This window comes from Beta vulgaris, chromosome 9, assembly GCF_026745355.1.
Source record: "Beta vulgaris subsp. vulgaris cultivar EL10 chromosome 9, EL10.2, whole genome shotgun sequence".
NCBI classification, from domain to species: domain Eukaryota; kingdom Viridiplantae; phylum Streptophyta; class Magnoliopsida; order Caryophyllales; family Amaranthaceae; genus Beta; species Beta vulgaris.
In genome coordinates, this window is record NC_079210.1 from 45,254,058 (window position 1) to 45,272,088 (window position 18,031).

General features: G+C 34.7%; 1 protein-coding gene across 1 annotated transcript; it reads left to right on the top strand.

The window, feature by feature from the left end:
• The first annotated feature begins 8,790 nt into the window (after positions 1-8,790).
• Positions 8,791-17,472, top strand: LOC104904017 (copper-transporting ATPase PAA1, chloroplastic). Its single transcript, XM_010692187.4, has 8 exons — positions 8,791-9,369; positions 9,777-9,830; positions 10,651-10,804; positions 12,787-12,861; positions 12,967-13,244; positions 14,659-14,889; positions 15,208-15,306; positions 15,443-17,472. Exons 1-8 carry the CDS (start codon positions 8,965-8,967, stop codon positions 16,985-16,987), a joined length of 2,841 nt encoding a protein of 946 aa, XP_010690489.2. The 5' UTR covers positions 8,791-8,964; the 3' UTR covers positions 16,988-17,472.
• The last annotated feature ends 559 nt before the right edge of the window (positions 17,473-18,031 follow it).

Genomic DNA, 18,031 nt, shown 5'->3' on the forward strand with positions numbered 1-18,031 from the left:
GCATCATCCGGGCCAAAAACCTCATTTACTGTAAAAACACGACTAATAAAATAAACATCAACTTAATGCTATGTGCGTATTCGAGCATGCAACGTTCCTATCTAGTATCATATTTGGGGTGAATTAAGGCAATTACATTGGCTATATTGGTAAGGTTAAGTGTAAAGTCGTTCAAGGAACGTCATGTGAAGAATGTAATCACCATATACTTACCAATTCCCTGCAGATTTTGAACCGCACATAGTGCACTTAAAATTACATACCTAAAACCCCCAACTCTTTTTCAACAACAACATCAAACACCTCAATAACAAACTGTCTGTTGCAGTAAATTGGATCTCATAAAAAAGAATGTGAAGATATTCCAGTAATATAGATTGAGGGTTCAACTTATTTGTTGTTTACACTTCATTGATCATACAAAATGACACCATTTTGCTATCTATCTTTATGTTACATAGGGACGACTATGTATCAATGAAACTTGGGATGTATAAAGCTACATCACCCGTGTAAAGGACTTGCAATTCTTATCATTTTTAAAAAAGAAAATGAAATAATTGATTGAAAGCTACAGTGATAAATCAGAAGTGGAAAGAAAGATGGCAAGAGTGATTGATAGTAGAGAGCATCGGACCTAAAACAATGTGGTAAGGTAGCTTCTCAATACAGACATTTCAATCACCAATGCAGAGGAGTGGACAGATCTTCAAACAGGCAACGGAAAATGAAAATCCTTATACATAGATGTGAATATGATTCTGTCGGATGGGTTTCAGGTTCAGACATGATAAGGTAACATGCCTAACTAATGAAGGAAAACAAAATCGCCAGTTCCTCAATAACAAAAAAAGTACTTACTAAATAATTTTACTAGTCATCAATAACAACAAACTACAACATACTAGGATCACCAGATGCTTTCGAATAGCTATCAGCATCAATAACTTTCTAACAAGTTCACGAGGTGCAGTGTACACGGTTGTGGCCTGCTGGGATGCATCATATTGTTGATAGCCAGGCTGAGGTTGGGGTGACACGATTTTTACTAGGCCTGTTGTGGCCTGTTGGGATACATCATATTGTTGATAGCCAGGCTGAGGTTGGGTGACATGGTTTTTCCATACACAACAGGTGCCAATAGGACACACAACGTATCCGAAATTGAGCAGAACAACGCACTGATCTTAACCAGGTTGTGTTGGAGCTGCCTGAACATAGCCTTGTTGTGCCACAACAGGTACAACACTGTAAGCTTGTTGTCCAGCCGCTGCAGCATAAGCCGATGGATCTACTTGGCCCTGGTAATATGCAACAACATTGGTAGCAGCAGCAGGTGGATCAGTATAGTCTGGTTGTACTGTTGTTGGGTATTGACCATAGCCAGTGGTTAATCCAACAGTTTGCGCATAACCAGCAGTCTGCTGCCCATATGCAGACACAGGCTGGCCTGTCTGCTGGGAGTAACCTCCTGCAGCAGGTTGAGGCTGAGCATAACAGGTGCATTACCATAAGGAGCTTGTGAATATTTAGCATCATGTTTTGACCATAAGGCTGAGCTGCAGAAATAGGAGCTTGATAAGTTGTATCTGCAGCAGTTTGACTTGCTGTTGGAGGGGAATAACCTTGAGGGGCAGCTTGTGATGGCATGCTATAGGACGGTGGCCTATTGTATTGCTATTGTGGGGGTGGATAGCCTTGTTGTTGTGGTGCATAGCCTGGTCCAGCATATGGTTGTTGCTGCATTGGAGCCTGTGTATCATATTTTGGCTCCCCATATCCTTGACCATAACTTTGAGCAGGTTGTTCAATTTGGGAGTAAGGAGTAGGGTGAGCATAATCTACACCTCGAGGTTGGGTGTAATTGTAATTTGCTTTAGAATGAGGGGGAGGTGCCATGGATGGGTCAGATGAATGATGACTTGCATGTGTGTAGAGTGGATACTGGAGCATTTGCTACATGCCCGCCTCTTTGTCCATAATTGTAACACCCCGATAATTCTCTCTTTCTAGAAAATACTTTTATAATAACCTTAGAGAATTACCCATGCATTATCGCCCGTGTGATAACGTTTCGACTTACTCAGAATTTTGCAGCGGAAAACAACTTATTAAAAACAACTTTATTATAAACTTATGAAACCAATAACAATGTCAGAAACTAAACACACCAACTTAAACTATTGTCTGAAAACATAAACTCCTAGGAAAACAACTTAAATGAAACTAATAACACAAGAGCCTCTCCATTCCAGATTTCCCAATGATATGCATCTTCGAACCTATAATGTCAATGCCGTCTCAACTCTGCTCCCCCGAAGGATCACCACAGGATCAATAGGCAAAGCCATGATCACAAACACAGACAAGCACGTAATCAGCAAAGCTGAGTACTACATATCAGACATACATAACCCTAAATATGATACTACAAAAATATAACTTGCGGGAATAAATAATAATAAAACATATAATAATCTGCAGACAACTTCTTACTGAACTAGACTCTAAACTTTATTTATTCTTTAAATGGAATAGTTATTGGACGAGTTGTATATACTAGAAAATAGGAAATATGGGAGCTACCACATATTCCAAAATTGACCTGCGATATCGAGGAATCTTTAACTAATGAGGAATGGTGATCAATCCAATCCTAGTAAAGCCATGGGCTACCACCATGTACTCCAACCCTTAGTGTCCAACTCTAGACGTGCACACTAAAGTCTATAACCTATTCTCGTTTCACTTTACGTTGCATACATTTTAATACTTGTGTTGACACCAACCAAGCAAATAACACATAACTAATAATCACACAATCATAACATAAACTCTTTTTATCTTTGGGTTAACAAGTGATCACAACTCATCAATCAAGACTCCTTTAACTTCTTTTATACTTTACTAACTTGCTTGTTGAACTCAGTCAACAATAAACTTTACCTTTGTATAGGTATAACGTATAACTTGTACTTACCAAATAAGATCCACGGTTCTTATAAGATAAATAAATAATACTCAAGAATCCATGTAACATATGATTCAATCTTACTTACATTAATTCACTCACGAATTAATACATAAACTGGACTTATCTGCTTGCATTAAACTTCCATACAAAATTCATACTCATAAATACTTCTAGTTTACATGTAGCACACAGGCAAATAACATGTAAAACAATTCCAGTAAATCATATATATGAACAACAGAGTCCTATACATGATACTAATAAATAAAACATCCTTAAAGCATGTTTCTAAATCATATAGCACGTAGACAATGTACGTACCTTGTATAAACGAATCTGTAGGCCACTTTTACACTCTAAAAGTCTCCTACTACGAAATCTCCGCCTAGAAAATAAAATAATGAAATAAATACCTTGAACTAAAAATTTACAGCAACTTTAAATACGACCCAAACCCCTTAAACGTGTTTTAAAATCGTTTTTACATATCAAACTTCCGTTATTTTTAATTGCTAGTATAGTACAACTATTCTAGTGATTAAAAATCATTTAAAACCCTTAAAATACGTATTTTCTGAAATTACAGCACTTATAAAATTTTATAAATCTTTTGAAAATATATTTAATACATATAAAATTATATGCTAACCAAATCTCATGATTTATATTTTATAAATATAGTTTCTAGTGATTAAAAACCCTAAAAACTATATATTTCATAATAAAAACTGAAAATAACTTACTATAATAAAATCTGGAATTTATTATAAATATTCATATGTTAGCCGAAATATATATTGCATAAAAAAACAATAATTTAAATCATATACATGCTAATAAATAATAAAATAATATAAAAACTAATACTTTAATGGAATCTTAGAGAAGAAGAAAAGAAAAACAACCACAACAAGGAGGAAGAAAGGGCCGAACAGCAGCAAGGACCGAACAGGACTGCGGCAGCAAGTTCTTGGCTCAAAGAAAGATTTATGACGTTTCTTGTTCAACAAGAAACGTTACTTAGCGAAGAAGAAACAAACTTTTGAGAGAAAATATGAAAAACACGCTCAAAGAGGAGAGAGAACAAGATGGGCGCCGGGTAGAGAGAGAAAGAAAGATCACGTGGAAGAGGAGAGGGAGAAATACAGTGTGTAGGGTAAAATTTTGGGTTTTTAGGATATTTAAATAGAGGCTTTTCCTTTTGGGCTTAGGAAAAGAGATTTTAATAATTAAAACTTTGATGACTAATAAGTTGGGCTCATTAGGACTTTAGTCATCAAATAACCCTTTCCCTTTTTATCACTTTTGGGCTTTTGATTCCATTAAGCTTCCTTTTCAAATACGCTTTTAATAATTAAAACTCTTATTAAAACACTAGTTTTCCACCCGTGCAAAAATGCACGGGAAGTTTATTTTTTTGATTTAATTTTTATATCAAATAAGAAATTGCACTTTGACTCTCGTTTGTGATTTATACGTGAATAAAAACATAGTCATGTGGGATCTTGTTAGATTCGTATTAGTATGTATTTTATTAATATGTAGTTTTTATATTTTTTACAAATACAAAATTAGAGATATAAAGGCTCAAAGTAGTGCATCGGCATGCGTGAAAAGTGTAAGTGTAACAATTAAAAAGAAACGGAGGTAGTACATGGTAAAACACTGCAAGTTTACTTGTAACATTTATTGAAGAGGAAACACGAAAAAATCCTTTTATCTCAACGAAGTGAATGAACATCACAAATGAATTATTAAATGACAATAATAATAAGAGTATTTTAAAAACATTTTGAACCACGTCTTTGTACTATACATTTGTGGTAACATTTGAGTTTTCACGTTCTTTATCAGCTGTTAATGTTTTTCAAACCCTTTTTGCTAATAACTCTTGATATGACAATATATATTTAAAATTATATAATACGTCCCTTGAAATCATGGTGTATCTATATTTCTATAAATATGTAATGAAATGTATAAACATAAAATTAGAGCAGGCAACCAGCAATGCAAGTTGGGCTGGCAATCAGTTCAAGTTTGGTTGGATTTGCTTTCGGGTTTACTACACATCTAATAAACAGGTTGAAATACTCAACCTTGACCCGACCTATTTGATAAGCGAATTACCCGTTGAACCCATTTAATCATAATTAGTATTATACAAAAAATTAATTATTTTCTTAAAAGTATAGAGAGTTCACTGTTGAAAGTATGCATGTTTAATATTTCTTATAATAATTGTGACCAATTTTAGCAATATTTACTTTTTTAACCAAATTTTAGATTTATCAATATATTTTTTAAGAATTTTCTACATATATGTAAGTTAGCAAAGTCAAAGCATGTCAATTTCAAGTCGAAAATGTCAACCTCAACCTACCTGTTTAATCAATGGGTTAGAAAATCGGTCAAAGTTCCAACCCTAACCTGCTTATTTTGGGTTAGGTTCAGGTCGTATTTCGTATTGAGTTAGCTTTTGCAAACCCTACATAAAGTAGTGACATTATAATTTACACTGTATAGTAAATGTAAATTAACAAAAAAATTAAAGAAAAAATACATTTTACAATTTAGTTTATTAAAAAAAAACATGTAACTCATCTAATCAAATAGACAATAAATTTCATGTATATTATAATATATAAATTTATATATATTGTAATGTATAAATTTTTCTTCTAATATATACATAAGAAATGAATATAGAAATATCAGTTATTAATGTTCATCAAATCCTTTTTGCTAATAACTCTTGATATGACAATATATATTTAAAATTATATAATACGTCCCTTGAAATCATGGTATATATATTTATATAAATATGTAATGAAATAGTATAAACATAAAAGTAGAGTAGGCAGCCAAGTTGGGCTGGCAATCAGTTCAGGTTTGGTTGGATTTGCGTTCGGGTTTACTACACATTTAATAAACAGGTTGAAATACTCAACCATGACCCGAACTATTTGATAAACGAATTACCTGTTTAACCCATTTAATCATAATTATTATTATAGAAAAAATTTCATGTATATTGTAATATATAAATGAAATATATATTGTAATGTACAAATTTTTCTTCTAATATACCTAAGAAATGAATATAGAAATATCGTACACGATATTATGATCTTGTAATGAGAATCGTATAAATTAAAATGGGTTTAACCTTAAACAAAATAACTAAATGGGCTTGTTATCTAAAATGATATAATATTGTATTAAGAATAGTCTAAAATTGGCTTACAACCCGTGCGATGCACTATACTGAAATATAAATTATCTATAATAATCAGTATTATTATTATAATCATATAAATGATTAAATGGTACTAAGTTAATAGCACACACATTGCTTAGGTTAATTTAATTAACTTTGAGTAACATTTAGTGGTCAAACTTGTTCAAACTCGCTTTAAGCTCACATAAATTTTCTTACAATGAATCTAATTGTTTATATCAATATTGTTACATATTAAAAAAATATCTATTCCCCGTAGATAGCATGATTTTCATTTGCGGGTCAGCAAAATATGTGCTGATAATTAATATTAATAACATATATCTAAGAAAAAATATGAAAACCCAAAATATTTCAATTTAGAAATTGAATATTTTGTGATATTATTTACATTAGAATCATGAAGTGATCATACACAACTAAATATTGAAATAATTTACGAAAGATATAAATGAGAAATAAAAGATTAGATGGCTTTTAAAATTTGTTACTATTGACTTGCAAAATAATTTACATCTTGACTATTTGAGAAATAATTTATATTAAGATTATCTGGACCCGTGCATAATGCACATGGATTTTTTTAGTTCTCAAATAGTTTTTTTTAATTCCAAAATTATTGGAATGACTACATTTAAAATTGAAAGATTATAAATTATAAATTTATATTTCATGATATAATGTTTTCATTAGGGCTGTCAAAATTAAAGCTGATCCAATATGATAACCCGTCTCGAATCTAACCTGAAAATTTCGGATTTGGGTTAAAATTTTCAACCTGAAAAAAAAGATGGGTCAGACGAGCCCGACCAGAAAAAATAATGGGTTAGGTTCAGGTTGAATTTTTGAACCTAAAAAAAAACCGAATAATCTGACTTTGAAGTGGGGTCAAATTCAAGGCATGCCAACCTATGTTTATCTAACTTGTATTAGACCAAACTCGTTTCTTGAATATTTTAAATTTGATTAAGTTGGTATTTGAATTCAAGACTCACTCAATAGGTTGAATTATTGCAATGATTAAATTTAAAATCAGGTCATTTTGGGTTGGTTTCGGGTCAACCTGAAATCGAAAAGATCGGGTTCAAATTCAAATTTTCGACCTGAAATCAGAATCAAGTCAAGTTTGGATCAGGGGTAAGTGACCCGAAATAGAAATCAGGTGAACTTGAAATTAATCCAACTCGAACTTATTGCTACCGCCCCTACATTATTAATATAGACAAATGACACGTAAAGATAATTATTGTATACTACAATAATATCTAATAATAATGTACTCTACTGGAGTAATAATTAAGCAATATAAAAAGTTGTGAAAATTATCAATCCCGCAACTCCAAAATAAATTGTCTACATTATAAATCAAAATCTACGACTACAGGTAAGTTACATAAATGATAATGTAAAATGGTAAGTTATATCAATATTAACATTGTTTATTATTAGTTAGCAACTGTGCCGGAAATATACACGAACTAATATGATTGTAAAGTACTTCCATTTGGTGAGTGAAACTAACCAAATTTATAAGATTGTAATTGATCCATTTTACACGTGGCACTAAAAAAATGAGAATAAGTATAATGATGACATGTGGCGAAATGAATAATAGCTTGACACATAGGCAAATTTTTCTACCTTTATATATATATATAGATGCTTAATTAAAACATTACAAATTTTATTAAGCTATGAAAAATATTTTTAGTTGACTTTTAAAATAGTCAACCCTTTTTAAGAGTCAAATCATTTTCCAAACTCATTTGGATTTAGGCTCCGTTTGGTAGGGTGTAAAACGTTTTCCCGGAAAACTGTTTTCCTCTATTTTCAGTTTTACATTGTTTGGTTGGCAAAAGAGTGTAAAATCATTTTCCCTTGGGGTAAAATTACTCTCCCAATGATGAAAAACCATTTTCCTTTCAAAATGAAGGGAAAATTATTTTCCTTATCTCTCTTGTACACTCCTCTCACTACCTCCTTACTTTCCCTTTCATTTTCCTTTCATTTCATCATTTTTCTTACATCGAACCAAACAACGGAAAAGTAATTTTGGAATTGTGTTTTCCATTGTAAATTGTTTTCCATGAAAATCATTTTACACTGAAAATGTTTTACGCCCTACCAAACGGAGCCTTAAATATAACTACATAAATACTTTAATATATTTATGAAAATTCTTTAAAATTGTGGGGGATTACAATAATAATCATATCCACCGCTATGAGATGGTGGCCCCTGAGCTAGCGGTCTGTGCTTCCAAGAACCAAAGCCGCTTCTTGAGGGGCCCTGTGAAGGATAGTTACCATAAGACTAAGGCGGGTACTGCGGAGTGAAAATTGATCAATAAATAGTGTCATTTCACCCAATATTTTATTTAAAACATAACAGAGAAAATACGATTTTTTAGAGAAAGATAAGACGTAATACCCTATTGAATCAAAATCTTTCTCTAGTCAACCCAACCCATTTATGACTCCATCATGTAGACATAAGAATAAGACATACTAATACTCTAATAGCCACCACGAATTACACGAGTTTATACAAAAAGTTTAGTAATAAAGAGGCGGATCCTGTCAGTTCTTCAACGTTTTTCCCGCTTCACACATCATAAATCCACTACCCATTTCTCCGGGGCCAGATAAAATACTCTTACACGTTCCCCATTTAAGACCAACACCAAACACACCGCTACTAGTTTACTCCTCTCAAGTAATTCCTCTATTTCTCTCTCACCTCAACAATGGAGTCAACTCTCTCACCTGCTTCTACTCTCCTCACTCTTTCCAAAACCCTAAAATCATCGTCATCTACCTACCCTTCCATTTTCTCTCTCCTCCATTGTCGACGCATCTCCACTTCAAATCATCTATGGACTCGCTCCTTGACCAGCAGAGTTTTCACTCGCCGACTCGCTTCCGCCATTGATCTCTCCAAATCCGCTTCAATTCAAGGTTTCTGCTCGCCAATACGCTGTGTTTCGGCCTCATTTTCGACTGGAGGTGGCGGAGGATTTGGCGGAGAAAATGGCGGCGGAGGTGGTGGAGGTGGTGATGGATCGGAAGGCGGAGTTCCCAAAGCTGCTGCTACTGCTGCTGCGGATGATGTTTCGTCGCTTTCGCCTGACGCTATTATACTTGATGTTACGGTTAGTTTTTTGATTTTCTCTCTCCTCCATTTTTTATTAGATTGTGAAGTTGTAGTTAGTTTTTGATTTTCTCTCTCCTCCATTTTTTATTAGCTTGTGAAGTTGTAGTTATAGTTTTGATTTTCTCTCTCCTGCATTTCTTTCTAGATTGAGAAGTTTTAGTTAGCTTTTGATTTTCTCTTTTCTTCATTATTGACTATGAAGTTGTAGTTAGTTTTTGATTTTCGCTCTCCGCCATTTTTGACTAGATTGTGAAGTTGTAGGTAGTTTTTTATTTTCTCTCTCCTCCATTTTTTACTGCATTGTGAATTTGTTGTTAGTTTTTGTTTTTCTCTCCCATCCATTTTTTACAAGATTGTGAAGTAATGGTTAGTTTTTGATTCATTTTTGCTGTTTTTCGATGTTAGGGGATGACCTGCGGAGGATGTGCTGCTAAAGTGAAGAAAATACTAGAAACTCAAGTGAGTGTTTCTTTTCTTTGATTTTTTGGTTGAATTTCATGAAGTATTACTTGTTACTTAATTTTGATTAGAGTTTTATGTGAACGGTTTTGTATTTGGGAAGCATATTGTAACAGTAGCTTTCTTAGCTACTGAAGTATTGACCAACAATGGAGATCAATTATAGAACCAGAAGAAGAATTGACTTTAGAGAGAGAGAGAGAGTATAGAGAGAACTAGAGAGAGAAAGATAAGTAAGAGAGATGTTTGATTAGTTTATTGAATGACTATCTTAGTATACAAAGAGCTATTTATAGATTGTCACTAATCTCCAACTATACATCTAATAGAATAGCAGAATTCAACTAATTCCTGTAATGCATATTGTTAGTTTATCGCTATCTTATGCTGGCTGTGAGTTGTGATTGATGGGGAGATGCTTAGTTCTAGTCATCACTCAACTTTCACAAAGATCACAAGTGAAGAAACAAGGGCATGAAAAATTGCCACAGCCTTTAATTTGGTCGTAGAGTTTCTAAAGTCTTGTACTACATTATATTGGTCTAAGGAGAAACAATTAGTTATAGAGGGTTCAACTAATCACTTTCCCATTATAGAAGCAAAGGCGGTCTATGTGGCCAAAAAGAGGAAATTAACTAAAACATTTTTCATGGAATGTGTTATATCTAAGTCTAACCAAATGGATTATGAATATGTGATCTGGATTTTCCATTTGATTATAGCTTAGCACGCTCAAATTTGTTTCTGTTTGATCACTTTTCAAAGCAATTGTGGATGTTGATTATGGTATAATTTTTCATCACCTTTTGTTGAAGAGCAGACTCAGGTGTCTTCTGCAAGTGTCAATCTTGCGACAGAGACTGCAATTGTCTGGCCTGTATCTGAAGCCAAGGATGTGCCAAACTGGAAACAAGAGTTGGGGGAGATGCTTGCGAAACATTTGACTAATTGCGGTTTTGAGTCTAATCTTCGAGGTTGGTTACCTTCATATGAAAAACATCTTACTATGTGTACATAAAATATGAATTCACATTGCTCATTGTTGTGTGTGTGGTTGATATGTTACATGCTTTATTTAAGGTTTTTGCGTGGGCAAAAGTTTCTTTTCAAGAGTCAGGGATGTAGTGCTAATGTGCTATCAACAGTACAAAATTGCTATAACTTGAAGTAATTAGAGGGCTAAGTTGTTAAAAATATGAGACAGCTAAAAATTGCGATGGAATAATTTGACATTGTAGTCTTTTATGTCTCGTATCCATCATAGCCATGGCAACTAATTAATAAATATAATTATGCCAACTGTTGCTAAAACTAAATTTAACCCGGCTTTATCCAGTCTAAATTCCAAATAATCATTCATGCTGAGTTTTTAGTTCTTGAACGAACCAAGTTAGTGCTGGACTGCTGGTTATTAGGTAGTTGATATTGCTATGCATCATGTAGCAACCCTTCCTTGGATCCTGTATTCCTGTGATGAGGAGGGAGTGCTGTGCTTATTTTAGGGATTAATGTTCTTCAAAAGTGGCTGCGGTCACAGTTGTGCTTTATTTTATTTTTGTATTATTTTCATATGCCAAAGTTTGTTTTGTGTTCTACCTTTTATATCTTCTTTGTTTGTAAGAAATGCCACCTATGCCTCCGTTAAAAATTGAATTAGAACTGTTTACAGTTTTTTTTTTCTTCTTGTGTGTCTACTTCTTCTGCAATGGCTCTCCTTTGAAGGTCTTGCATCACATTTGGACCACATTGTCAAAATTTTCTTTTTGTTTCCTGATCCTGGTTGATCTGGTACTTCTGCATGATTTTTGTTTGAAATTCTTGTAAAGCTTCAAATAAAGAGGTATCTTACCTTTTCTACTCAAAAGGAGCAAGTCTCATAAATTCGCTATAGAGACAGGAGTTGAAGTTGATAATTTGGGGTGAAATTTTCGGAAGTGACTTTGGGAACATGGAGATATTGTAACTGAAAATTATCTGGATTAGGCTGTTTTGGGATAATGTCTTGTAAATATATGGTATTCTATATTCTAGAATCTAGAATACCGAAATATAAATGCCAATTTTTGTTCATGTTAAGTAATTGAGCCCTTGTAGCTCCAAATGGCAATACCTCAAGGTTTTCAACTCCTCAACCTAACAGAAGAGTGTAATATATAGCTTTAATGATTCACTTCAACCTTGGTTCTTAATTGGCAGGTCAGGGGGACAAGGAAGGAGAAATTCCATAAAATAGGAAAATACCAATGATTCTTGTAAGGAGCTAGCATAAATGGTATGTAGTGACTGGTATATTGTTGTCGTTTTTAGAAATGAATGGGTAGGTTTGAAAAATTTTGAATGATATTTTTCTTTTGTGTCAATAGGTAATGTTGCGGCTACTAGTGGTGCATTGGGTAGAGGGAAACAAGTGTGTCACGCGAGCGCATTGAGTTTGGATGATTGTTTGTGAACATCTTAGCTGTATTATTTTCTTCTAGTTCTTGTAGCAAACTGAGGGCTTCTGTTGTCTGAAAAGTCCTATTGTATGATGCTCTGTAGAACAGTATGATACTGATCAGAATAAGCCGAGCTGCTGAGGCAACTGTATACCTTCGCCTTTTCAGTAGATTTATATTTGAAACAGTTCGAGCATTTGGAAGAAAAAAAATTGACTTCTATACCTATGACATTGATAATCTTTAAGAGTATATCTCATGTACCTACTAATTGATTTTTGTTCTCCGCCCTTTTGAGTACTTCAGCTCATTATAAAGATGTTAGATCTTTTTAATTCTTGGAGCTTTTTCAGTGGCTCTGACACGTGCTTCTCCTGTTAACCTTTTATATTTTAAAAATATTTTTTCTGAAGCATATCTTATCACAAAGATGGTAAACAGGCTTCTGCCATGCTTTGTGGAAGAAAGCTCTGTATATGATGAATTAATTATCATGAGTCAATTCTATTACTTATCTGCAGATCTTGGAAAGGAGAATGTATTTCAAATTTTTGAGAGGAAAATGGATCAAAAGCGAAACAAACTAAGAGAAAGTGGCAAGTATTTTTCACTCCGCTATATACATACATGATTCTCTTGAGAAATCTTTCTTGGACAATTTAATTCTTGATGTGCATTCACTAAGCAAAATGTTCATGCAGGTCGTGATCTTGCAGTATCTTGGGCTTTATGCACAGTGTGTATGTTTGGTCACCTATCACATTTATTTTGGGCGAAGGCTTCATGGATCCATGTGTTTCACTCCACAGGCTTTCATTTATCTATGTCTCTATTTACATTACTTGGACCTGGACGACAGCTAATCGTTGATGGTCTGAAGAGTTTCTTCAGAGGTGCCCCCAACATGAACACCTTAGTTGGCCTTGGGGCTTTATCATCATTTACTGTTAGCACATTGGCTACTTTAATCCCAAAACTGGTAAAACTTGAAAATCTGTTCTCTTGTCAATGTAATTTTTTGCACGAGCTCAGCCCACTTAGGATATGATTTTAGATCATACTGAGCCTTAGCATTATCTTTTTCGTTTCCAACATTTTAAGTGGGATAGGCCCTCTCATTGACTTAGCCCAGGCTATCAGTGGTTTGGTCTAGTACCGTTCAGCTCGCAGGCTTCTTAAGGAAACCACCATATTAATTACTTTGCTAGATATGGATGTGTACCTGTAGTTTCTTCAGACAAAATTCTCGTGGTTGCTTTCTCTTAACCATGCTATGCTTTGCATTTTTTATATAGTGATTTCTATTTCTCCTTTTTCTTAGTGCTTTCCTTGAAAAACTTCTTATTGTCATTTATGTTACATTTTGAACGTATAACCTGAAGGTGGAAGTAGACTAAGTAGTAATGGAAGACATTGCACTGTCATCCTTATATAGAAAAGATAAGACTTCTTTTGAGTGAACAAAAGATAAGACGCCTGAAGATGAAAGATACAGCAGAGAAAGATAGAAGTGATGTTGCACTTCTGTTTGATCTGATAGTCATCATGAAGAATTTGATTTTTTTCATATTGGGATATGTACATCTATGATTCTTTGTTTACTGCTGTTATGCATAAATGACTAGATGAGTAGTATATCTGGTAATGTTTTCTTATCAATGTAACACAATTTGCTTACTTTGTGTATTTCCTTACAGCATCTTTTTTTAATTATAAATATATATATTTCCTTTTTTTTTTTTTGTAGTCGCAACATTTGTGTTTTCACTTTCTCCAACATGCTTCTTTGACCATTAATATCTCTAATTGCGTATAAGTAAAATTTATAAAAATTGATATTTCGAATATATGCATCCATACGAATTTAACAAGATTTCTGTTTTTTTTTTTCTTATATAATGGTGAAATTATGTAGTCAAAGTTAGTTGATGAGCAGTGGCCAAATGTAAAATGGTACAACTTAATAAATTAAAATAATACTTCATACATATAGGGTTGGGTCCCATGAGAACAATTGTTATAGGAGAACATGAGAATACTTTTTTATAATCCTTTTTGACCAATATGTAATCCATTTGGCCCTAACTTCTTTTTTCCTTTTGGGGTCAATCTTCCAAAAGGATCACATTTTCAGGAAAGAGGATCATCGTGTAATATCTTATATTGGATTAGATTTTCACTAAAATGGATTTCAGTGTTCTTGTGTTTTCATATAAGGAGTGTTTTCATATAAGGAGTGTTCTCATGTGAATTTCAATCTCTCTCGCTCTCTTGATATGTATATGCTCGAATGCAACATTTACATTTAGCACTACTTTTACATGCTTTTAAAGTTGTGCACATGGCATTTATCTTTTACAGATGCTGTGACTGACATCGTGTTATTTATTTAGGGATGGAAGGCATTTTTTGAGGAACCAATTATGTTGATAGCCTTTGTTTTGTTGGGAAGAAATCTTGAACAAAGGGCTAAGATAAAAGCTACTAGTGATTTGACCAGCCTTTTGAGTATATTACCCTCAAAGGCTCGTCTCTTAGTCAATGATGCTGAAGATACAGTTTCAACTGTTGAAGTTCCTTGTAGCAATCTCTCAGTTGGGGACAAAATTGTGGTGCTGCCAGGGGTAAGTATTATACAGTTAATTCTGCAGTACTTAATATGTCAACAGACAGATCATGATTATTAATCATTGTTATCACCATCGTCGCCTCTATGTCTTTCTCATTCTTCTTCCATGTATCGTGCCTTTTCTTTTCCAATCATATTAATGTTTGATTGTCATGCCTTTTTTATGGTTGGATAGTGGTTTTCAGTTTGTATGTGTACACTAGATTGGTTTTGTAGTGGCGTTTTTTGAGATGGTGGAACTAGTTTATAGTATAGAGCCTTTCAATTGACTTAATATTTGCAGCGTCTTCTGACATGATTGGTCACTACTCAGGACCGTGTGCCAGCTGATGGAATTGTCAGGGCAGGCAGGAGCACAGTTGACGAATCAAGTTTTTCTGGGGAGCCTCTGCCAGTGACGAAACTGCCTGGGGTATGACTTTCATCCATAGTAGCATCAGAAAATTCTCACATTTTTCCCTTTCCACCTCTTTTCTTCTGTTTTAAGTTATTCGTTTTGCCAAACATCATCAATTCAAGAGCTTTTTCTTTCGGCATGCTAATTCTAGGCTGAAGTATCTGCTGGAACTATAAACTTGAATGGAACACTTACCATTGAAGTACAAAAGCCTGGAGGTGAAACGACAATGGGTAGCATTGTTCGACTAGTTGAGGAAGCACAAAGTAGGGAAGCTCCTGTCCAGCGTCTAGCAGACAAAGTGGCTGGGCAGTTCACTTATGGAGTAATGGCATTGTCTGCTGCTACATTTATGTTTTGGACCCTTTTTGGCTCTCGTATTTTGCCGTCTGTTTTATCAGGAGGAAGTTCAGTTTCACTTGCACTTCAGCTCTCTTGCAGTGTACTAGTGGTGGCTTGTCCGTGTGCTCTTGGCCTTGCAACTCCCACTGCTGTGTTGGTAGGAACTTCACTTGGTGCAAAGAGGGGATTGCTCTTGCGAGGTGGAGATATATTGGAGAAATTTTCGGAGGCTAATGTTGTTGTGTTTGACAAGACTGGGACTTTGACCATTGGCAAACCTGTTGTGACAAAAGTTGTCACTCGTGGTAGTGAGAGAAATGCGCTGTCAGATAATAACTCATTTCACTTGTCAGATGCTGAGGTATTAAAACTAGCTGCTAGTGTTGAATCAAATACAATCCATCCTGTTGGAAAAGCTATTGTGGAAGCTGCACATTCTATCGGTGTCCAGTCGTTCAAAGCTGCTGATGGTACCTTCACGGAGGAGCCAGGATCTGGTGCAGTGGCTACCATTGGAAATAGAAGAGTTGCTGTTGGGACATTAGACTGGCTTCAGAGGCAGGGGGTTGAAGACAATTCATTACAAGAGCTAGAGGAGAAAAACAATATTCAATCGGTTGTGTACGTTGGAGTAGATGGAAATCTTGCTGGACTTATCTACATAGAAGATCAGATAAGAGAAGATGCCAAGAATGTTGTTCAATCTTTACGTAACCAAGGTATAGATGTCTTCATGTTATCTGGAGATAAAAGACAAACTGCTGAACATGTTGCCTCAGTTGTTGGTATCCCCAAGGACAAGGTTTTTTCCGGAGTTAAGCCACATCAAAAAGAAAAATTTATAAGTCAGCTCCAAAATGATAAGAAGATTGTGGCAATGATTGGAGATGGAATCAATGATGCTGCTGCCCTTGCATCAGCCCATGTCGGGGTTGCCATGGGCGGTGGTGTTGGAGCTGCAAGTGAGGTATCTTCTATTGTGCTTATGGGTAACAAGCTTACACAAGTACTTGATGCCTTGGAGCTCAGCAAACTGACCATGAAAACCGTAAAGCAAAATCTTTGGTGGGCATTTGGATACAACATTGTCGGACTCCCTATTGCTGCAGGATTGTTGCTTCCTGCTACTGGGGTGATGCTTACTCCTTCAATTGCTGGAGCCCTTATGGGTTTCAGCTCAATTGGAGTCATGACGAATTCATTGCTTCTCAGATTGAGATTTTCATCAAAGCAGATATATGGCTCTGAAATTTCTTCTACGACTGCAGATCAATCTGCTCTTGAAGTTCTGGTGGATCCAAATGAGAAGTCAGAAACTCCTTACTCTAACTCTAGATTGAAAAATGCATCATGATCAAGTAAAAGGAAGTTGGTCGCATGTCTTGTCAAAATAGATACCGAGCTTGAAAGACAATCCATGTTGGTTTATCATGAAGGGAGGCTACCCTAATCCTAATGACATGTCGATAACGCCTTGCTATCATCAACCCTTGGAGTTGTTTTTGATCTTTGAGGAGCTGATAGCCTGTCAACTTTCGCTTGCAGTGAACAGAGGTAATGCAATTACATGCAGTGGGATTTGATAAGGCTGTGCCCTTTGTTTTTCTCTTTAATACTTCGTCTTAAGACCAACCTCTGAGGATTTCAGTTTATACTCTTCTTTCGCCGCAGTTCGGCTAAAAGAATTCCACATTGGATCATTTATGGAGTCAGCAAGCAGAGTGATTATTTATTTGTAACGGTGACTGCAGATTCTTCTCATGGAGTTTGCTGTAAATATTGACAAATGGCCCCAGAAAATGAATAAAAAGCTCCAAGCGATAGTATAAAGTTCTTCAATCTTATTCTTTTTATAGCCTTTGAGTGTATTTGCGGATCGTAGCACATCGCAGGCTTTGCCGTTTGAAAAATCTGCGCTGTTTCTAGGCAAATGGCTCAAGCTAGCTCAAATCCTCTGTACAACCAAAGCAGTGAGAGCTTGTTCTTATCTTTTTGTTTTTCTTTCTATATTGTAGATTTTTACAAAATTATGAAAACAAGGAAATGAAATTTCCAGTTTTAAGTTTGCAAAGTAAACATGATGCTTACGACTTACGAGTTGGACTAGATATTGCTTCATAACAAAGCATACCATATTAATTTTTTAATTGCAACATTGTTAGCCATTCATACCAGAGTAGCTTGTAAAATAAAGCTTTCGTTGGAGATACAATTATTATTAGTAAGCACAAGTGTCGTGTACTCATTTGAGTGAGAAAGTACTGATGTGATGACCAACAATTTGAGTCTCTTAGAAGACTTGACATATTATTTGGTCGACCTATTTCTTTGGATTGGTACTAGAAATTCCAACATTGAGTTTTATTTGGTACCAATAATTAGAAGGATATATATTGAC